This window comes from Zootoca vivipara, chromosome 16 (genome assembly GCF_963506605.1).
Source record: "Zootoca vivipara chromosome 16, rZooViv1.1, whole genome shotgun sequence".
NCBI lineage: Eukaryota > Metazoa > Chordata > Lepidosauria > Squamata > Lacertidae > Zootoca > Zootoca vivipara.
Genome location: NC_083291.1, coordinates 24,269,837 through 24,290,040, shown reverse-complemented (window position 1 = coordinate 24,290,040; position 20,204 = coordinate 24,269,837). Strand labels below are relative to the sequence as shown.

Genomic DNA, 20,204 nt, shown 5'->3' with positions numbered 1-20,204 from the left:
AAGGAGAGGAGGGGGGTTCCGTTTGTCGTCCCCCCCGCACCCGGCTGCAAAATGTCCTTGAACTGGACCTGAGGGTGGTTTAGGAGAAGCGAGGCAGACAGTGGAGTTTGTGGGCACAGCTGAATAGAGACGCTGCCCTGTTTTTGGCGTCGGATTTGTATTTGATAGGAAGTGGAGCCCTCTACAGACTCTGGATGAGAATGGGCTTCTGTTGAGGGATGTGCTCACCTGCTTACTAATGCTTCACCTCAGCAAGGGCAGCGAAACAGTCAGTTTGTTCCAGAACAGCCTTTTCCCTAAGGCGGCGAGGACGTACTGTGCTGAGTGTGGAGGCCTTCAGTAGCATCCCCGGCAATTGAGCTTAACGAAGGGGAGTGTGGTGTTTTTAGAGTGTGACTGATGTGTTGTGCATTTAATAAGTCCCAGCACATCCTGTTGGAAGGTGATGGGACAAAACCGCTGACAGATTTATTTTCCAGGATCAGATGGCTCCATTATTAATCACAGAAGGTACATACCAAGGGAAGGAATGAGATGAAAGATAAAAATAATCTGGATTGGGAACCGATAGAGCTTCTTTTACCTTTCTCTTTTTTTCAGTTTTCAACTGTTAAATGAAAAGTAATTTTGGATAAGTGCTTGCCTATATTTTGCAGCAGGTTTTCAATATATATTTTAATATATTGGCTATGGTCCAGAGTATGTGCAGAACCCATTGATAACTGAGGCAGACAAAGCCCACAAGTACATTGTACATCTGTTTTCCCCCTTTACACTGGTGAACCTCAAGTATTACCAGCATTTTATCTTTAGCTATTTTATTCACTTAAAAAGTTTTATCTATGGGTTAATCATCAAAATTTCTAAGCGATTTACATGAACCATAAAATATACATTAACATTACTAATGGAATCAGATGCTAAAAACAAGCTCACCTTAAAAAAATTTCTAAATGAAAACAGCAGTTTTAAAAACATGCATTATATAATGGAATTACATATTAAAACACGTCAAATTTACATGTATGGCTAGGCCTGCTTAAACAAAATACGTTTTAGCTGGTGCTGAAAACAATATAGCATATCAATGGGAATGGAATTCCAAAGTGTAGGTCCTACCACAATGAATATTTGATTATTTAGAAGTTTTCCCATATTCCTTTACTTAAAGGACCCCTGACCATTAGGTCCAGTCATGGATGACTCTGGGGTTGTGGCACTCACCTCGCTTTATTGGCCAAGGGAGCCGGCATACAGCTTCCGGGTCATGTAGCCAGCATGACTAAGCCGCTTCTGGCGAACTAGAGCAGCACACGGAAACGCCATTTACCTTCCCTCCCCCCAGAGCGGTACCTAATTATCTACTTGCACTTTGACGTGCTTTCGAACTGCTAGCTTGGAAGGAGCAGGGACCAAACAATGGGAGCTCACCCCGTCATGGGGATTCAAACCGCCAATCTTCTGATCAGCAAGCCCTAGGCTCTGTGGTTTAACCCACAGTGCCACCAGCATCCCTATTCCTTTACTTAGCCGGTATTTATTTATTACATTTCTATCTCCACTCCTTAACTGCTTTTAGTCATAGCTGCCAAGTTATCCCTTTTTTACAGGGATTTTCCCTTATGCTGAATAGGCTTCCTCGTGAGAAAAGGGAAAACTTGGCAGCTATGCTTTTAGTACAAAATGGTCTTTTAGTCCCTTCCCTGCCATGATCTGGTCTGCTCTCACACAGACTCCCAGGTAAGTTAAGGTTTTAGCCTGAATGTCTGCCTGTTGAATGTATAGCAAGGTTAAATGAATAACCATGTTTTCCTTTTAAACCTGCCTACCTTCAATTCCCTTCCTAAACCTGAAATAGCACTGATCTTTCTGTTTACGATATGAAGTTCCTTTGTATGTAAGCAGTGTGCTTAGTTTGGCTCATAACTAAAAAGGTAAAGGTAAAGGGACCCCTGACCATTAGCTCTAGTCGTGATCGACTTTGGGGTTGCAGCACTCATCTCACTTTATTGGCCGAGGGAGCCGGTGTACAGCTTCCAGGTCATGTGGCCAGCATGACAAAGCCGCTTCTGGCGAACTAGAGCAGCACGCAGAAACGTCGTTTACCTTCCCGCTGTAGCGGTACCTATTTATCTACTTGCACTTTGACGTGCTTTCGAAATGCTAGGTTGGCAGGAGCTGGGACCGAGCAATGGGAGCTCACCCCATTGCAGGGATTCGAACCACCGACCTTCTGATTGGGAAGCCGTAGGTTCTGTGGTTTAACCCACAGCGCTACCCGCGTCCTGGCTCATAACTACAAGCAAGCAAAAAGCAAAACGTGAGCTTGCACTGGTTTCCTCTGCCTTGGGGTACAGACCTATGAAAGTTGAAAGGAGAGTTGGTGTGTGGGTGCTCTAGGAGCAGAAGTTCAGACTTGATCCTGCCTGGCTTAAAGAGGTGGGGATTTTCATTGTGAACCTTTGCAACCCCCACATCTAACCTACATTTCTGTTGCAGCAGCATCACATCCTGCAGCTACATACATGAATTTTTAAATATTGTGTCAGAGGAAATTAAATGAGTTTATGTTAGTACAAATCTCCTTCCACTTTTTTTTTGAGAGTGATAGCATTTGAGCAGAAGGGGTCAGGATGGAACGTCTCTATTAGTAAAGATTTATTGCTTGTTATGGACTTATGCTGTGATGGAGAACCTGTGAATAATAATAATAATAATAATAATAATAATAATAATAATATCAATATGCCACCCATCTGACTGGGCTGCCACAGCCACTCTGGGTGGCTTCCAACAAAAACAGAATAAGACATCAAACATTAAAAACTTCCCTATACAGGGCTGCCTTCAGGTGTCTTCTGAAAGTCAAATAGCTGTTTATTTCCTCAACATCTGATGGGAGGGTGTTCCACAGGGCGGGCGCCACTACTGAGAAGGCCCTGGTTGGATTACAACTGCCATTGTTCCTGACCATAGGCCATGCTGGCTGAGGCTCATGGGAGTTGCAGTCTAACAGCATCTCAAAGACCACGGATCCCCGTGTGCCTGGATGAGGCCTCATTAGGGAAAGTGCACCTTGGTTTAAGAACGGTTTTGGTTTAAGAACGGACTTCCGAAATGGATTAAGTTCGTAAACTGAGGTACCACTGTAGTGTGCTTTGTGTCCAGCCTGGCTGGATCCTGCTATACCAAGTGGGAGACAAGGCAATGGCATTGGCTTTTGGTCCATGGAGCCTTCTGGACTCAGCTTTGGTACAAGCCAGGAGCTTAAAGTATGATATGAAGTTGGAATAAGAGCACGGCTTGTTCTGAAGCAGAGAGCCATAATATCCTAGTCTGAATACAATGGGAAACAATGGTTAATTAGAGACTCCCTGGTCTAACTGGGATGTGAAAGTGGAGGAGTGAATGGGATCCATGCATGAAATAAAGGTTTGTGAATATCTCAGCTGAATCACAACCAGGTCATTCTCTCTCGGCACGAACTACCTCACAGGGTTGTTGTGAGAAAGAAAAGGGGGATAATCATGCCTACTTCGGAAGAAAGGCAGGTTATACAGGGTGAGTCTTTTAAAGGAGGCCCCATGGAACATGTGTGCTCTGTATCCACAGGGCCTCTTTTAAAGGACTCACCCTGTATATGTAATAATTTAACTAACTGGAAAAATAAAACACACCTGTGTCGCTGGAAAAAAAAAACCCTGTAAAAAACTGCCAATCCTCTCTTCATTTTTGCTTTCCTTCCATACCAAAAAGACCAAAGCTTTAGGCCTGCAAAGAAAATGGTGCCCTTGCTTGAGCACTCAGAAGAGCTTCCTTGAACATCTCTAAGGCTTTATGCGCCCCCTAATTGGAAAACACAAATCATATATACTAAACAGTTTGTGACCTGGGGTAAACTATGTTATTATTTTTGTGTGTGCAAAAGATGGCAAAATATAAAAGAAAAACAACACGCGATTGAAGTGAAGATGAAAGCTCCTTTATTGTCCTGGCAAGGTATGAAATATCCAATATGTAAAGTTTGAGCAAACTTCAAAAAAGATTCATGTTGCAAAAACTAAGGTGTTAAAACAGGAGGGGAAATGGCAAATTGTTCCTGCATGAAAAGATTCTACAACTCCTTTCATTCTGAAATTACTTTGGCAAGTAATTCCGTGGATCAAAGCTGTATTCCACATATGCTCCTCCATTAATGAGGTGCTTGGAGTATAATTACTCATACCTTTTCCCTCTCTTAACAGCTGAGCGGAAGCGTTCTCTAGGCAAAGACTACCATCCCCTTTGTCTGAAGTGCTACCATTGCAAACGGCAGCTCAGCCCTGGCCAGCACGCCGAGGTAGGGAACAAACCATCACCCCATCTGTCTGCTTCAGTGACTTGCTACACCCTGACAGCAATCTGTCTCTCCCGGTGGAGCGCTCCGCTTCCAAAGGCCTGCCTGGGATTGAGTTGCTGCCACCAAAGGCTGCTTAGAAGTGCTTTAATGTGATGGCTGGGGAGACGGGAAGGATGATGCACAGGCTATGGTTACTTGGAAACTGGGGAAATGCCTGTCAGGGGTACACGTGTGTGCAGAGGGAAGATATTGCAAGGCTCCCAGTGTGTATCAGGGGCCGGCAAACTTTTTCAGCAGGGGGCCGGTCCACAGTCCTTCAGACCTTGGGGGGGGGGGGCGGACTATATTTTGAAAAAAAATATGAACGAATTCCTATGCCCCACAAATAACCCAGAGATGCATTTTAAATAAAAGCACATATTCCACTCATGTAAAAACACCAGGCAGGCCCCACAAATAACCCAGAGATGCATTTTAAATAAAAGGACACATTCTACTCATGTAAAACCATGCTGATTCCCGGACCGTCTGCGGGCCGGATTTAGAAGGTGATTGGACCGCATCCGGCCCCCGGGCCTTAGTTTGGGGGACCCCCTGGTGTATGGGCATGCAATGGGTCTCCCTACAGAGGTGGGCGAATCGGTTAATTTCAGTCTCTGCTTTTTCCAATCTCAATTTGAGTTTGGCAAATTTCCACCAATATTTGTTTTTTCAAAGGTCCTCAAATCAGATTTGTGTGCCACATCTCTTCTAATGGACACACATTCCTGTCTAATATACATGCTTTTGCAAGCACTTTCCCTTAAAATTGCATGTTATGCTCACCAGCATGTGAATTTTTGTGTAGACTTACCCATAATAAATGCATGCATTCTTGAAAACATTTTTTGGAAGTTTGACGAACTCCATCGCAAAATTCGGATGGGTGAGAATTTTGAAGAACAGCTGCGCTTCATTTTGCAGTTTGTTTTGGGTACTGTGAATTAGGTAGGTTTGCATTAATATGTGGACCAAACAGAACTTCTTCCCCCATTCTTACATAGGGACATAGGGATGCAAGAAGCTGCCTCATAATGAGCCTGATTTGTAGTCCATCTCAGATTGGGGTCTCTCCCAGCCCTACCTGTAGATGATTCTGGGACCTTCTGCACACAGTCATGATGTAGGTGGCCCCAGAGTTTCTTGTCAGGTTTGGACCAGGCCATGCATAGGAAGGCAGGTGGATTTTGCCTCCTACTGTAGTTTATAGGAGAAAGGAAAAGGATCACTCTGGGATCCCATCAGGGTGGAACCTAAGTCTTCCCTTTGACCTCCTATCATTAGTTGGCCATGACCAGTGCCTAGTATTGGAAGCAAGGAAGTATCAAAGGGAAATGGACATGGAGCTCAAACAGGGATCTGTAATCCCAGCAAGAGGCAAACAGAGATTAAGAGGCTTATATATTCACTGCCAGCCCCTCTGCTTCCTGTTCATCATTGCTCACAGCTTGATCTTCTCTGACTTCTTCCCTTCCTGCCATCCCTTCCCTTGCAAGAAAGCTTTTTGGCAGCCAAACAAGAACTTCCATACCAACTCTGGACTTCCTATCTGGACCATTGAAGGCTTTATTCTTGAGCTCCAGGGAGTGAAAGGGGAGAACTTGAGATCTGAGGCAGGACTTGGGATGTTGTCAGAGTTATTGGGAAAGAGGGCCATTTGAGAAGTTCATGAGAGGAGGTGCCTCAGGGCTATAGCAATAGTACTGAGGTTTTCAGTGGGATCTATAACACGTTCAGAAGAGGTCTCCCTAGGGTTTATTCTGGTTGGGTGGGATCCTGACATCAGTACTTTGATGAGTGCCAAAGTGTTGTTCCCTCTTAAGTATGTACCAGATTGTGTGATCTCTAGCTAACAGGACCAGTGGTCAGGGATCATGGGAGTTGTAGTTCAAAAACATCTGGAGAGCCAAGGTTGCCTATGCCTGGGTTGGAGGCATAGACAGAGGAACATGGGAAGCCACCTTGCATCAAGTTGGACCATGGGTCCATCTAGCTCAATATTGTCAGCCCTGACTGGCAGTGGCTCTCCAGGGTTTCAGACAGGGAGTCTTACCCAGCTCAACCAGGGGATGTTACGGATTGAACCTGGGACCTCTTCCTGCAATCATTGCAGGAGACACAGGTTGGTGATAACATTATGTAGTTCAGAGGCAGCTGACATGGAGACATCTGTGCAGAAATTTTAGTTGAGCAGTAAAGTATTATCTCTAAATCACTTGAAGTCAGGAGGGTAGATAACAACCAAGAAACATTTTCATTCCGATTCGGGAAAGGGACCTGCGAAGCAATGGCTTTCTTGTGCTCGGTAATGGAAAAGATTCTAATATGGTTCTTCCAGGGCAAGCCCAAAGCAAGAGATTTCAGCTTACCATCGCTGCAAAGTGGTTTCCCCGAAGAATGTCTGATCCAGTTTTGTTGCATTAAATCAAGTTATCTTCATGGGGATGTATGAAAAATTCATTGTATATGGAACAGCACTAATATTTGCACAGCATGTGCCACAGGATGAGGGGGGAAATACTGAGCATCTTTTCAGCCACATTTGAAATCCTTGGGGGAATCAAGTCATGCAGCATAAAAACTTACATTTGCAGGATCATTTCCTGAGATTGTACACCCTCCCCCCTGGATTTTTTCCCTGCACCATTGAGCTCTAGATTTAAAAAATACAGGCCTGCTATATATGTGATCTAACAAGCATCAGTTTGTTTAGAGAGGTCTGAGGATGCACAAAGTGCACTAGATGGTTCTCTTCACTATGATTGTTTATTACACTAGTCTTTTCAATATGCTTGTGTTGGCAGTATGGGGTTTGGTAAGGAATGACTAAGAGGGATGCAGGTGGCGCTGCGGTCTAAACCACTGAGCCTCTTGGGCTTGCCGATCGGAAGGTTGGCGGTTCGAATCCCCACGATGGGGTGAGCTCCCATTGCTCGGTCCTAGTTCCTGCCCACCTAGCAGTTAGAAAGCACATCAAAGTGCAATTAGATAAATGGTGGGAAGGTAAATGGTGTTTCTGTGCACTGCTCTGTTTCGCCGGAAGTGGCTTACTCATGCTGGCCACATGACCCCGAAAAACTGTCTGCGGACAAACACCGGCTCCCTTGGCCAGTAAAGCAAGATGAGCGCTGCAACCATAGGTGCCAAGTCCCAGTTAGAAAAATATGGGATCAGCAGTGCCGGCACCGGAAGTCGCTTCTACGCATGTCCAGACATGGGCAGAGTGGCACCGGAAGAAATCCGGGGGAATTACGGGATATTTCGCCTTTCAGGATGAAAGCAGAAAATGGCTTTCCCCGGGGTTTCCCGGGGAAAATGGGAGACTTGGCAGCTATGGCTGCAACCCCAGAGTTGTCTGCGATTGGACTTAACTGTCAGGGGTCCCTTTACCTTTACCTTTAAGGAATGACCAGGATCCAAAGAGGTCTGTGCCCATTCCCAAAGAAGGTTAATAAGTTTGCAGGATTTTGCTAATTTTGCTTCCACTGCAGAAGCCTCTTGTGTTGTCTGGGTTGCTGAGCTTTGTGAATTGTTTGGGAGAAATTCTTCCTTTCAACCTGCTATTTGTATTCAGAGGAAATCCCCTGTTGGCACCCAGTGGAGGATTTCTTCCCAAAACAAAAAGCACTTTCAGAGAAGGGGAGGGGAGGGGTCCCTGCCCACCAGCTGACATCCCACTAATGATCAGCACCCACCCCAAAAAACCAATTGTGTCAATTAGGGATGGAAGGTTCTATCATTTTGGTTCTCTCAGTTTCATTTTTCCAATCTTAAATTCACTTCTCCACATTTTGCAGCAATTTGCGAATTTTTCATTTATAAAATCCTCATGAAAATCCATCTGTGTGAATTTCTCCTAACAAATAGATTTTATATGCTGTTATGATGAATGTGCACATTTTTTTGCAATCAATTCCCCCCCAATATAACACATTTTAGCATGTTATTTTTCACCAATATATTCACTTTTATGTACCTTTTCCCTCAATATATGCAATTTTGTGAACCTTCACTGGTTGGGGAATTGCATCCCAAAATCTGGATAAGAGCAAATTTCAAAGGATGGCTATGCTGCAGACAGTTGACATGTTCTTTCAGAATGGCAGTGCAAAATTTGGATGAGTGCAAATGTTAAAAGATAGCTGTGCTTCAGTTCTCATATTGTTCTGGAAACTGCAAAGGTTAACACCAAGGCTGGTTTAGGTCAGTGCTGGGAAAGAGCCCTGTTTGAGGCCCTGGAGAGCTAGTCACAGTAGAGAACAATAGCATAGGCGTAGCCAGGGGGCAGAAGGGGGCAGCTGCCCCCCCTAGAAGCAAAAAATTAAATGGTTAAGGCACGCTGGTGAAGGGAAGAGAAGCGGCTCAAAAGTCCCGTCCCGAGTCCGTGCTTTGCTCTCCCCAGTGCGCGCTGGGTTGGGGGCAGAGAGGGTGAGCGGCGGCAGCATTGCTTGGAGGGCGACGCGGCGCTCCCCCACCCAGCTGCCAACTGGCGCAGAGCAGATTTATTTATTTTTTGGTGCCTCATTCCACCCCCGCAACGCCTTTTTTAAAAAACTGACACCTGAAAGAAGGAACGCGCAACTCGTTACGGGACAGGGGCCCGCGAGCCAGCCGACACTGATAACTTTAAACTGCACTGTTCAGTGATACACCACATAATTGTGTAGTTGGCTGCAGTGAAACAGCAGCAGCGGCAGCAAAGCTGCCTCCGTCAAAGGAAACCTGGACCTGGGCTAACTTCAGCCCACACTCCTTCAAGTCACAGCGAGCACAGCACAGAAAGTGCTGCCCCACAATGCTCTGCAGCACTTCATTTTGCATGTATGCCCAGGTCCAGGTCCAGGTTTCTCTTGACGGAGGCAGCTTCCCTACTGCTGCCTCGTTTTAGTCACCGCTGCCAGTAAAGGAGCGGGCGAGGCAGAAGCACAAGCGCGCCACCTCGGCAATGGCTGGAAAACGGCCCCTTTTCCTCTGGGGGGCGTGGACATTGACCACGCCTCCTGGGGGGGATCCTGGCCACGTCACTGCCAGTCAATGGGGTGGGTGGCATGCCCCCCCCCAGTTTTGATCCTAGGTACGCCCATGAACAATAGTCTGGATCCGTCTGATGTAACGTATCCTCATATGCCTTGTCTCACAGGGTGGGGGGAGCAAGCCCAAAATTTCACACACCCACACACCCGCCCCACCCTCATGCTGACTTCCCAAAGCCAGTTAAGTGAGGTACCAGTTTTGGGGAAGAAGGCACAAGGCTCTTGCATGATCCTAGAGCCCTCCCACCTTCTTCCCAAAGCTGGGCAAGCTCTAACTAGGCTTTGGGAAGGAGGTGGGAGGATTCTAGAACCCTGTTGGAGCCCTCACACCTCCTTCCCCAAACCCAGCACCTCGCTTACCTGGTTTTGAGACTGTCTTAATTGACGCAGCCCTGTAGAATATTACATAATTGTGTAGTGCCGTTGAGCATGTGAAGAGTGCCTCTTCCTCACCATTGTGGGAAATCTGAGACATAATCTGGGATGAAGAAGCAAAGCTTGCAGGCTGCTCAGATCTTATTACTTCAAGTCAGGCTTCAGTCCTGGCTATTCTCCATCTATAAATTAACCACTACATGCTGTCGGTACCATTCTAGTGAACAGAACGTAACCTGTCAATGAGCATCCAGGTCAGGCTGCCCCAAGGCATTCCAGCTTCGGAGAAAAGCCTGACCTATGGGTGGGGTTGCTCTGCAGGTGCCCAAAGAGCATTTCCGATGTCATCATTGGCCATGCTAAGTGCAGACTAGGGATGAAAGGATCTGTCAATCTTGGTTCTCTCGGTTTCTCATTTTTTATATATCTTAACTGTAGTTTTCCATACTTCTTTTTTTTAAAAGACAATTTATTAAATTTTCTAATAAACCACATTAAACAATAACAAAACATTCAACAACAAACGCAGCAACACACAATACACACAGAATTTCCTCCTTTTAACATCTATTCATCTATTTTACTTCACTTTGCTCTGCCGAGCTTTGACTTCCCTCCTTCCCCTCATTCGGCTTTCTTACCCACTCTTATCTCGCAGTTCCTTTGTCCCATCTACTTAAAGTCAATTCGTAGGATTTATTTCAGTCCTGCAAGTGTCTTTAAACTTCTACAGTCCCTCTCCATATAGTCCACAAATTTACTCCAGTCCTTTTGGAACCTTGACTCTCCCTGGTTTCGGATCCTGCAGGTCAGCCTTGCTAATTCTGCATAGTCCATCATTTTCGTCTGCCACTCCTCAATCGTCGGTAACTCCTGAATTTTCCATTTTTGGGCTAGTTTTCCATACTTCCATATCAATTTGCAATTTTTTTTAAAAAAATAATCATGGATGGAAGTTCACCAGCATTTTCATTTCAATATTCTCCTAATAAACAGTTTTATATGCAGTTTTGATAAATGCAATATTGCAAGCAGCTTCCCCTAATTTAATGCAACATAATGCAACTCTCCCTTATATATTCATATTCATGTGCACATTCCCCTAATATATGCAACCTTCACTGGCTGGAGAATGGCACCACAAAATCTGGATAAGTGCAAATTTCGAAGGATGCCTATCAAGCGCAAACTTGATAGGTTCATGCCCTCCAACATTTCTCCGATGAAATTAGGGACGTCCCATTCCATAATTATATTTATACCCCACACATCTTACTGGGTTGCCCCAGCTACTCTGGGCAGCTTCTAACAAATATAAAAACATAATAAAACATTAAACCCTAAATGGCCTCTGTCCAGTATACCTGAAGGAGCGTCTCCACCCCCATCGTTCTGCCCGGACACTGAGGTCCAGTACCGAGGGCCTTCTGGCAGTTCCCTTGTTGCGAGAAGCCAAGTTGCAGGGAACCAGGCAGAGGGCCTTCTAGGTGGTGGCGCCTGCCCTGTGGAATGCCCTTCCATCAGATGTCAACGAGAAAAACAGCTACAGTACTAGATTTTTAGAAGACATCTGAAGGCAGCCCTGATTAGGGAGGCTTTTAATGTTTAATGGATTATTTTATTTCATTTTTCTGTTGGAAGCCGCCCAGAGTGGCTGGGGAAACCCAGCCAGATGGGCGGGGTATAAATAAATAAATTATTATTATTATTATTATTATTATTATTATTATTATTATAAAAACTTTCCAATACAGGATTGCCTTCAGATGGTTTGGGGGTTGGATAACTCCATACTCTCCAACATTTCTCCAATGAAAATAGGGATATCCTAAGGAAAAGCGGAGTGCCTGGCGTGCTGTGGTCCATGGGGTCACGACGAGTTGGACACGACTAAACAACAGCAACAAAGGAAAAGCGGGACATTCCAGGATCAAATCAGAAACTGGGATGGCTTCTCTAAATTAGGGGTGACCTGGAAAATAGGAGGGTCTGTAGGCTAACCTTTTAATGGGACCTGTATCACATTTCTTCCCTGTCCCTAGTGCAGAACAAGCCTTTCTTTGAATAAAAAGCGAAGTATGGAATAATGGCAAGTTATTAACTATGATCTCTCAGTGAAGGCTGTGAGAGCTTCCCACACTCCATTCTGCCATTAAACCCTCATCCTGCCCTCCTGTGTTTTACTCTGCATGATCACACCCACATCTTTGCCAGAGTTTAAATCCCATTAACAGGAACATTTGGGGGAGGCATAATGACATGCATTGTAATAGCTTTAGAGTCAAGGTATGTTTTGAATGATTGGGGGGGCATTAATAATATGAAAGGGCAGGGGGCTGTCTCTTCTACTCATTGACTGTTAGAAGGGTCCTACTGCATATACATCGTGCAGACGCTATAAATAATTTTCTATTAGCACCTGGCTTAAGGTTAATATTTAGGCTTCAAGGAGAAAATGACCTGGCTGGATTTAAACATTACTGGGGTAGCAACAGGCAATCCAAACTTGCAAAGCAATTTTCAAGCGGGTATTGAGTTATTGAAAGGGAGAGAAATAATACTGTATGCAATGTATATCTGATATGTAACATTTTCAATTAAATTGATTTATAAGAACATAGGGAGTTGCTTAAAACAGAACCAGAGCAACAGCCCATTTTGTCTGTAGCAGGGATGGGCAGACTTTAGGCCTGTCAGATCCCAGGGTTCTAGTAAAACAAAAACAAAAACAAAAACCAGAAAGGACCTACCAATTAGAGACAGGTGTAAAAGGCGTACTGTTGGCATCTGTCCATCTCGAGAGACAATGGAGTGCACCTCCGGGGGTGAAGTCAAACCACTTTGGTTAGCAGCACCAAAGTGGCCTTCCACGGTGTGCAAGCCTGGGCAATGTGAATGGAGGTCCTGGGCTGCAAAGACAGCAAGACTTCCCCTCTCCGTCTCGCTGATGTGGTCCAAAGGAAAGCAGAGCAATGCATTGGCACCAGCTTGGCTGCAGGAGTTGCAGGAAGGAGGTGTACATGCCACCATCCAACCATCTTAGGGACACCATCTGTTTAATCCTTAATCCTTACCTTACCTTTCCCTTCTCCCAAAGATATCCTTCAAGGCAGCGGAAGCACACACAGAGTTCCATTTTATATTATCAGTGTCATTGTCAGAAGCTCCCATGCAGAAAACTGCTGAACTTATTCAGATTGACATCTTTTCTCTCTCTGCTTTAAATCTCGGCTCTAAATCAACATCTTTCATAAAGCCTTTCCTAAATCACCAGGGATTCACCTGTTCTGTGTTAATTTCGCTCCTGCCTTCACATTCGATACATCTAGGGATGCCTGAGGAATTAAATTTCTGTGAATTCCACTGTGAACTAACCTGATCCGCACCTCCTGGACCAGTGTGCAGATCAGAATGTAATTATCCTTCAGATTTTGCACCTCTCCAAATCTTGTGATGCTGTTCGCAGTTTTTTTAAAAGATATTAAAATGCATATTTTACTATAAAATGCATTTAGAAATGCATACACTGAGATGAAATATGGATTTAAGTGTGGATTTTTTTTTAAAAAAAGTGCAGTTTAATGCAGAAATGGGATGGAACAGACTTATGAATCAACACATAGGAAAATGACATAAGCTAGAAATAGGCTGGTATGCCAATACCTAGGCAACTTTGCATATTGTTTTCCACCCATGCAATAGGATGTTGCAAGGGCAGCCTGTTGCAATGATTGTTTGCATATGGGACACTTTCATGTCACTAATGCCTTGCAGGCTACTGTACAAGACACAGCCTGATGCAGAAGTTGCTGCCCCCCCCATGGGAAGTTGCTGTAAGGTGAGAGGATCCTGCCCCCTTGGTTGTTGATGGCCACTGGCTGCTCAAACCCACCTGGGCTGGAAGAATGCTTTTAGTATTTGATTGGTCAAAGCAGCTCAAGCCTGGGAATTGTTCCAGCAATATTGCCAAGTCACAGGAAATTGTGGGATACTGGGGAGGTAGACGGATATGGTTGGGACTAATTATACCAGGGCACATGCTTGATTTGCATCGGCTTAGCCTGTACGTTTGTGAATAAGCAGCTAGTTATAAAAGGCACCATAACACTCCATTAGCAAATCTGGGAGAACTAATCCTTCTTCTGTTCTACTTTCACAGCATGATGACAAACCTTACTGCACCCACTGCTACCTTCAGCGCTTTGGACCCAGAGGTAAACTCTCCCATTGACCAGTTGCCCTGCACGCATAGAGAAGAGCTACAATTATCAGAGTCAATTCCTCTTCTCAGAGAACTCTGGCAATTGTATCTTTGGGAAGGGAATTATTATTATTATTAATTATTATTATTGTTATTTATTATTATTATTTATACCCCGCCCATCTGGCTGGGTTTCCCCCGCCACTCTAGGCGGCTTCCAACAAATAGCAAAATACATTAAAATATCACAAATTAAAAACTTCCCTAAACAGGGCTGCCTTTAGGTGTTTTCTAAATGTCAGGTAGTTGTTTATCTCCCTGACCTCCGATAGAAGGGCGTTCCACAGGGCGGGCGCCACCACCGAGAAGGCGCTCTGCCTGGTTCCCTGTAGCTTTGCTTCTCACAGTGAGGGAACCGCCAGAAGGCCCTCAGCGCTGGATCTCAGTGTCCGGGCTGAACGATGGGGGTGGAGACGCTCCTTCAGGTATATAGGACCGAGGCCGTTTAGGGCTTTAAAGGTCAGCACCAACACTTTGAATTGTGCTCAGAAACGTACTGGGAGCCAATGTAGGTCTCTTAGGACTGGTGTTATGTGGTCTCGGCGGCCACTCCCAGTCACCAGTCTAGCTGCCGCATTCTGGATTAATTGCAGTTTCCAGGTCACCTTCAAAGGTAGCCCCACGTAGAGTGCATTGCAGTAGTCCAAGCGGGAGATAACTAGAGCATGCACCACTCTGGTGAGACAGTCTGCGGGCAGGTAGGGTCTCAGCCTGCGTACCAGATGAAGCTGGTAGGCAACCACCCTGGACACAGAATTAACCTGTGCCTTCATGGACAGCTGTGAGTCCAAAATGACTCCCAGGCTGCGCACCTGGTCCTTCAGGGGCACAGTTATCCCATTCAGGACCAGGGAGTCCCCCACACCCGCCTGCCCCCTGTCCCCCTAAAACAGTACTTCTGTCTTGTCAGGATTCAACCTCAGTCAGTTAGCCACCATCCATCCTCCAACCACCTCCAGACACTCACATAGGACATTCACTGCCTTCACTGGTTCTGATTTAAAAGAGAGATAAGAGTTGGGTGTCATCCGCATACTGATGAACACCCAGCCCAAACCCCCTGATGGTCTCTCCCAGCAGCTTCATATAGATGTTAAAAAGCATGGGGGAGGGACAGAACCCTGAGGCACCCCACAAGTGAGAGCCCAGGGGTCTGAACACTCATCCCCCACCACCACTTTCTGAACACGGCCCAGGAGGAAGGAGCGGAACCACTGTATGACAGTGCCCCTAGCTCCCAAGGCCTCTAGACGGTCCAGAAGGATGTTATGGTCGATGGTGTCAAAAACCACTGAGAGATCCAGCAGAACTAGGAAACAACTCTCACCTATGTTCTTAACCCGCTGGAGATCATCAACCAGCGCGACCAAGGCAGTTTCAGTCCCATGATGAGGCCTGAATCCTGACTGGAAGGGATCCAAATGGTCCGCATCCTCCAGGCGTGCTTGGAGTTGTTCAGCAACCACTCCCAACAACTCTCAGCACCCTACAATGCCAGGACTCTTTGAGGGAAGCCGCTGGCCAATGCACCATTATTGAGAGTTGCTTAACAACTTTTAGGAAAGAAGGGCCATTCACACGTTCCTCTTATCCAGGGGTGCCCAAACTTTTTTCAAGGAGGGCCAGATTTGATGAAGTGAAGATGTTGTTGAGCTTTTCTTAGGGTTGAAGTTGTTGAGCTTTTTTAAGGATTTGACCCCAAGAAATAAACTGCCACAGGGGATTAGGCCCCCAAAACAGACTTTGGGTGTGCCTGCTCTTATCCTACAATAAAAAATGATTTTGCAACAAATGCCTGCCTGGAAGTAGCCCAGGGTTACAAGGAAACGCCTTGCTCATAAACTGATTTATGCGCATAGGTTCCTTTTTCAGCAATGCTGCTAATTTTTGTGGCGCCGTGGGGCAGAGAGAGACAGCCAGGTGATGCAAACCTGTTCACCTCTCATATATTCCTAGAGAGAGAGAGAGAGAGAGAGCAGGGAGATTGCGTGAAGACCCATCATGCAATGCTCCTCTGTCTTCCATTGAACTGGCTGCATGTAACTCTTGATGAAGATGTGCTGTTCCCAGCTGAGGCAACTAGCTGTTGTGCAAACTAGATCTGGGTCGGGGCAAAGAGAAAACACAACACCAAATTAAATCCACAATCTTCCTGCAACGAGTCATTTGGGATTTTCTCAGAACGACCACCAGAGAGACCTTTTGCAATTTGTGCCTGTAGGATGATTCAGGTGACTGGGCCATCGCATGCCCACGCCAGATGGAAAGATTGGCTTGCACAGATTGAAATAAACCCCCATTAATCCTTGCATCATCAACTCCCCTCCCAAACGGACTATATAGGACTTTTCTTGAAAGATACTACCATACATTTAAAGTGCACAACTACCTCTAAAGAATCCTGGGAACGGTTTTGTTAAGGGTGCTGGGAGTCGTAGCTCTGTGAGGGGGTGAACTACAGTTCCCAGGGTGAAATGTGCTTTAAGGTATGGTGTATACACAGCCTATAAACCACTCATCATTTTAATCTGTTCCTAGCTGCTTCTGTGAAAGTTCAGCCTCTTGCTTCAGGGAAACTTTTGGGGTATGTAGAAAGAAAAGGCGCTTGGTTTCACTTGCATCAGCTTGGCCAGGAGCCAGCCTTTGCTCTGTGCCTGGCATCTGGCATAAAGGGGTGAGAAAGGTGAAAAGGAAGGAGCTGCTAATTCCCTCTCCCTTCATACACGGTGGGCCTGCCACTTAGTCAGCAAGCCTTTTCCTCGCTGCAGCCAAGTGGAACATAATACCATATGTTGCTCTCCAATTATGGCGGTGGGAGAGCCCAGCTCTTTCTCAGGAGGGAATAGGGAAAGAGGTCTAGAGCAGTTCTGTTCTTCTGCTTGGTATCCATCTGGAGCAGGATACGGGGCAGGAAAGACATTCCAATGACCCGCTAGGTAAACTGCTTCGTATGTAACACACATTTGTTTTCTTTAATATCTTGGTAAATCCTTTTAAGAACCTATTTCTGGCTTCTCATAAAGAGTCAAGTTTGGCATCTGATCATTCAGAATATGGTGGAGTAGTGAGAATAAACATGGAAGGGCCTGGAGTGAGTTTCATTTAATCATATGGTAAACCTAGTACCGCTCCAGCGGGAAGGTAAACGGTGTTTCCGTGCGCTACTCTGGTTCGCCAGAAGCGGCTTAGTCATGCTGGCCACATGACCTGGAAGCTGTACGCCGGCTCCCTTGGCCTATAGAGCAAGATGAGCACCGCTATGCCAGAGTCGTCCGTGACTGGACCTAACAGTCAGGGGTACCTTTACCTTTAAACCTAAATTATCTTGGGCCCCTTTATACTGTCTTTGTCATCATTGTTTCAGAATTAGGTCCTTCTACTTTCTGCTGTCCGTGACCCGTGGCTGGGTTTGCATCCAGGTTTCTAAAGCAGCAAATTAAATTTTCAAGTACTTGGATTAGCATGCACATTTGTAATGCCTAGGTCTGGATTTTGATCTTGTGTTCAAGGTCAAGGCTTGTTTCATGGTTGAAATATTTATACCCCTTCTCTCAATTGCTATTTTTGAGTCAGCTATGTGAGGTTGGTTGCATTTACTTCAGAGATCATAGATGTCTGTTCAGGGTCATTATCCTGAATTAACAACCCTTGTTTAAACAAGAAAGAAGCCTCCTTTGGGTTGTTGCTGAGGTCCATTTGCTTCCAATCTTGATTCATTGTGTTCCTGCACTAAGTTCTGAACTCCATCCAGAATATCAGCATATCAGACCATTATAGGAAGTTGTGCGACATTAAATCATACCATTGGTTCATCTAGCTGTCTACACTGACTGACAGCAGCTCTCTAAGGTTTCCGACAGAGGTTTCTCCCATTCCTACCTGGAGACAGGTAAACTGAATTTGGGGCCTTCTCATGCAAAAGCAGATGCTCCACCACTGAGCTACAGACCAACTTCTGCTGAACATCATGTGGTAGAACTGTTCCTGGACTGTGTTATTTCTGGCTGCAAGTGGGGACTGCATTACTACATTATTTTATTTTAAAACTCCCTGCACATAGAAAGCTAAGTAATAAGTATTCTTGCCTATCTTCCTCCTTGACTTGAAAACCTACACCTGCAGGCTGAGGTAATGGTTTTCAGAGTCACTTAGTGTGGTCCATGTGGTGGGCTGTTTGCTAAAGAGCCTTGAGATTCAGTGTTCCACCATATCTGTATATAGGATGTTCTCTTTAGCTATCATGGCCAATGCCTGTTGATAGACCTGTTCTCTGTTAATTTGTCTAATTTTCTCACAGTGCAGCTTACAAACATTAAATACCAGTATATATTATACATAAATTCCTCAGATTCCAATGTGCCAAATAGACGTACAATAACTAGACCTATTTTTACAAAATCCCCTCCTCCAAATGAATCAAGACTGTGAGCCAATTTTCATTTGCTGGGTCTTGGTGGTGTTTGCACTGTTTCACGGGGAACATCACTGTGTGCTCGGATTATACTCGTTGGCCGAAACATCTTGCCTCAGTCTTGGGCTACTTATATTGGCACAATGTGTAACGTTATGCAACCTGAGCATAATCCTTTGCAGTCTCCCATAGGTGTATAAACTGGGATCAGATTGTGGCTTCATTTGTCAAACGATATAAATAATACTGGAGCTTATGTTCATTTCAGTTTCTTGTGAGACCTGGAAGTTCAGCCGAGTCCAGGTTTTAATTGAACACTTTGGCAATGCTTCTGCAGAACTCTGAGCAGGTTTAATTTCCTGGCAGGAGAAATCTTTGATAAGGATTTCAAAGGAAGTGCTGCAGATTAGGCTTGCGCACCATGTTCTACAGCATGCATCTGTGTTTTTAATTATCCGACTTTTGAATGTGAGTTTTGCTTTATGGGGAGAGAGAGAGAGAGATGAAATAAAATACGATTTTTCCGCCACAACGTTTTCTAAAATGTTTTATTTTTAATTTGCAAAGGAACAAGACCATCAACCACCCGCTCATCCTTTGGGGCATCTCCTTCTCCTAAGGTTCCAGCAGAAATCCGAAAGGGCTCATAGATGTCTTTCCTTGCTTATGCTGTAGAAGCAGCAATTTACAAAGCAATGTCAGCTGAAAAAGGGTGTTGCTTGAACATAACTAATAATCTAAACAAGGTCAGACAGCTTCCGTAATAGAGTTCACCCTACCTCTGGTTAACATAGCAGCTGTGATAAATATATTGTAACAGGTTAATAGTGAACATTGTTGAAATGTATAAATGCTTGCAAAGCATCTGTAGCTTTATTTAGACTAAGATATGTGCCTATTTTGTATATGTTGGTACTGGATAATAAAGCACTTGTGAACACCTGCATTTTGCAGTTTTGTGTCCCTTCATTCAGCAAAGCATCATGTAAGCCAGGGAAACCAAAAGTTGAATTAATGTCCTCATTACAGACCCACAACCAAAGAGATAATTGAACTGGCTCAACATCATAAGCAACACAAACTGTCACTTAGAAATACTCAGAGGGACAGCCGTGAAACCCTGTGCAAATTAGAAGTATCTCACACAAACAACCACTTCAGATTTGCAAATGAGTCTTTCATTCATTGATGAAATAAAATATATGCTAGAGGCTCGAACAATGACTATCAAAATAATCACATGCTCCAGCATTTCACTTTGCAAAACTGGAAGATCTGTCACACCTTGACCACTTCTTGATGCTAAGATATGGGTCGAGTGAATGCAGTTTGAACTTTTGTGTTTATTCGACCCAGACGTGGGCCAGCGATGTGTTTATGTGGTGACTTCAACAGAGATATGGAATAGGGAGGAGAAGTACAGAGCAGCTGGTGGAAAAGTACATGTGGGCAAAGGAACGTTTTGATTGCTGCAGGTAATACAGGCAGTGTTATCTGCACAGCCATGCCTACCTTATGTGGGACAGATATGCAGTCCAAAATAGCTCAAAATAGCTCAACCGAGACACACACAGCAGCCTTTGCAACTCCTGTGAGAGTATTCTGCCCATCTCCATCTTGAGAAACCACCTGCAAGACTGAGAGTTAGTGAGAACTGTAAAAAGCAAGCCTGCCCCCCAGTTGTCGTCAGTGAGACAACCACAAGCTGAACTGAGCAATAGATAGAAACAACAGGATCAGCAACTG

At 45.0% G+C, this 20,204-nt stretch overlaps 1 protein-coding gene across 1 annotated transcript in view; it reads left to right on the top strand.

Moving 5' to 3' along the window:
* Positions 1-19,723, top strand: part of LOC118075432 (cysteine-rich protein 1-like) — a 29,470-nt gene extending 9,747 nt beyond the window's left edge. The window contains exons 2-4 of the mRNA XM_035097399.2: positions 4,245-4,339; positions 13,946-14,000; positions 19,026-19,723. Of these exons, the coding sequence (XP_034953290.1) occupies positions 4,245-4,339; positions 13,946-14,000; positions 19,026-19,108 (233 nt within the window). The 3' untranslated portion in view covers positions 19,109-19,723. The remainder of the gene's footprint in view (positions 1-4,244; positions 4,340-13,945; positions 14,001-19,025) is intronic.
* The last annotated feature ends 481 nt before the right edge of the window (positions 19,724-20,204 follow it).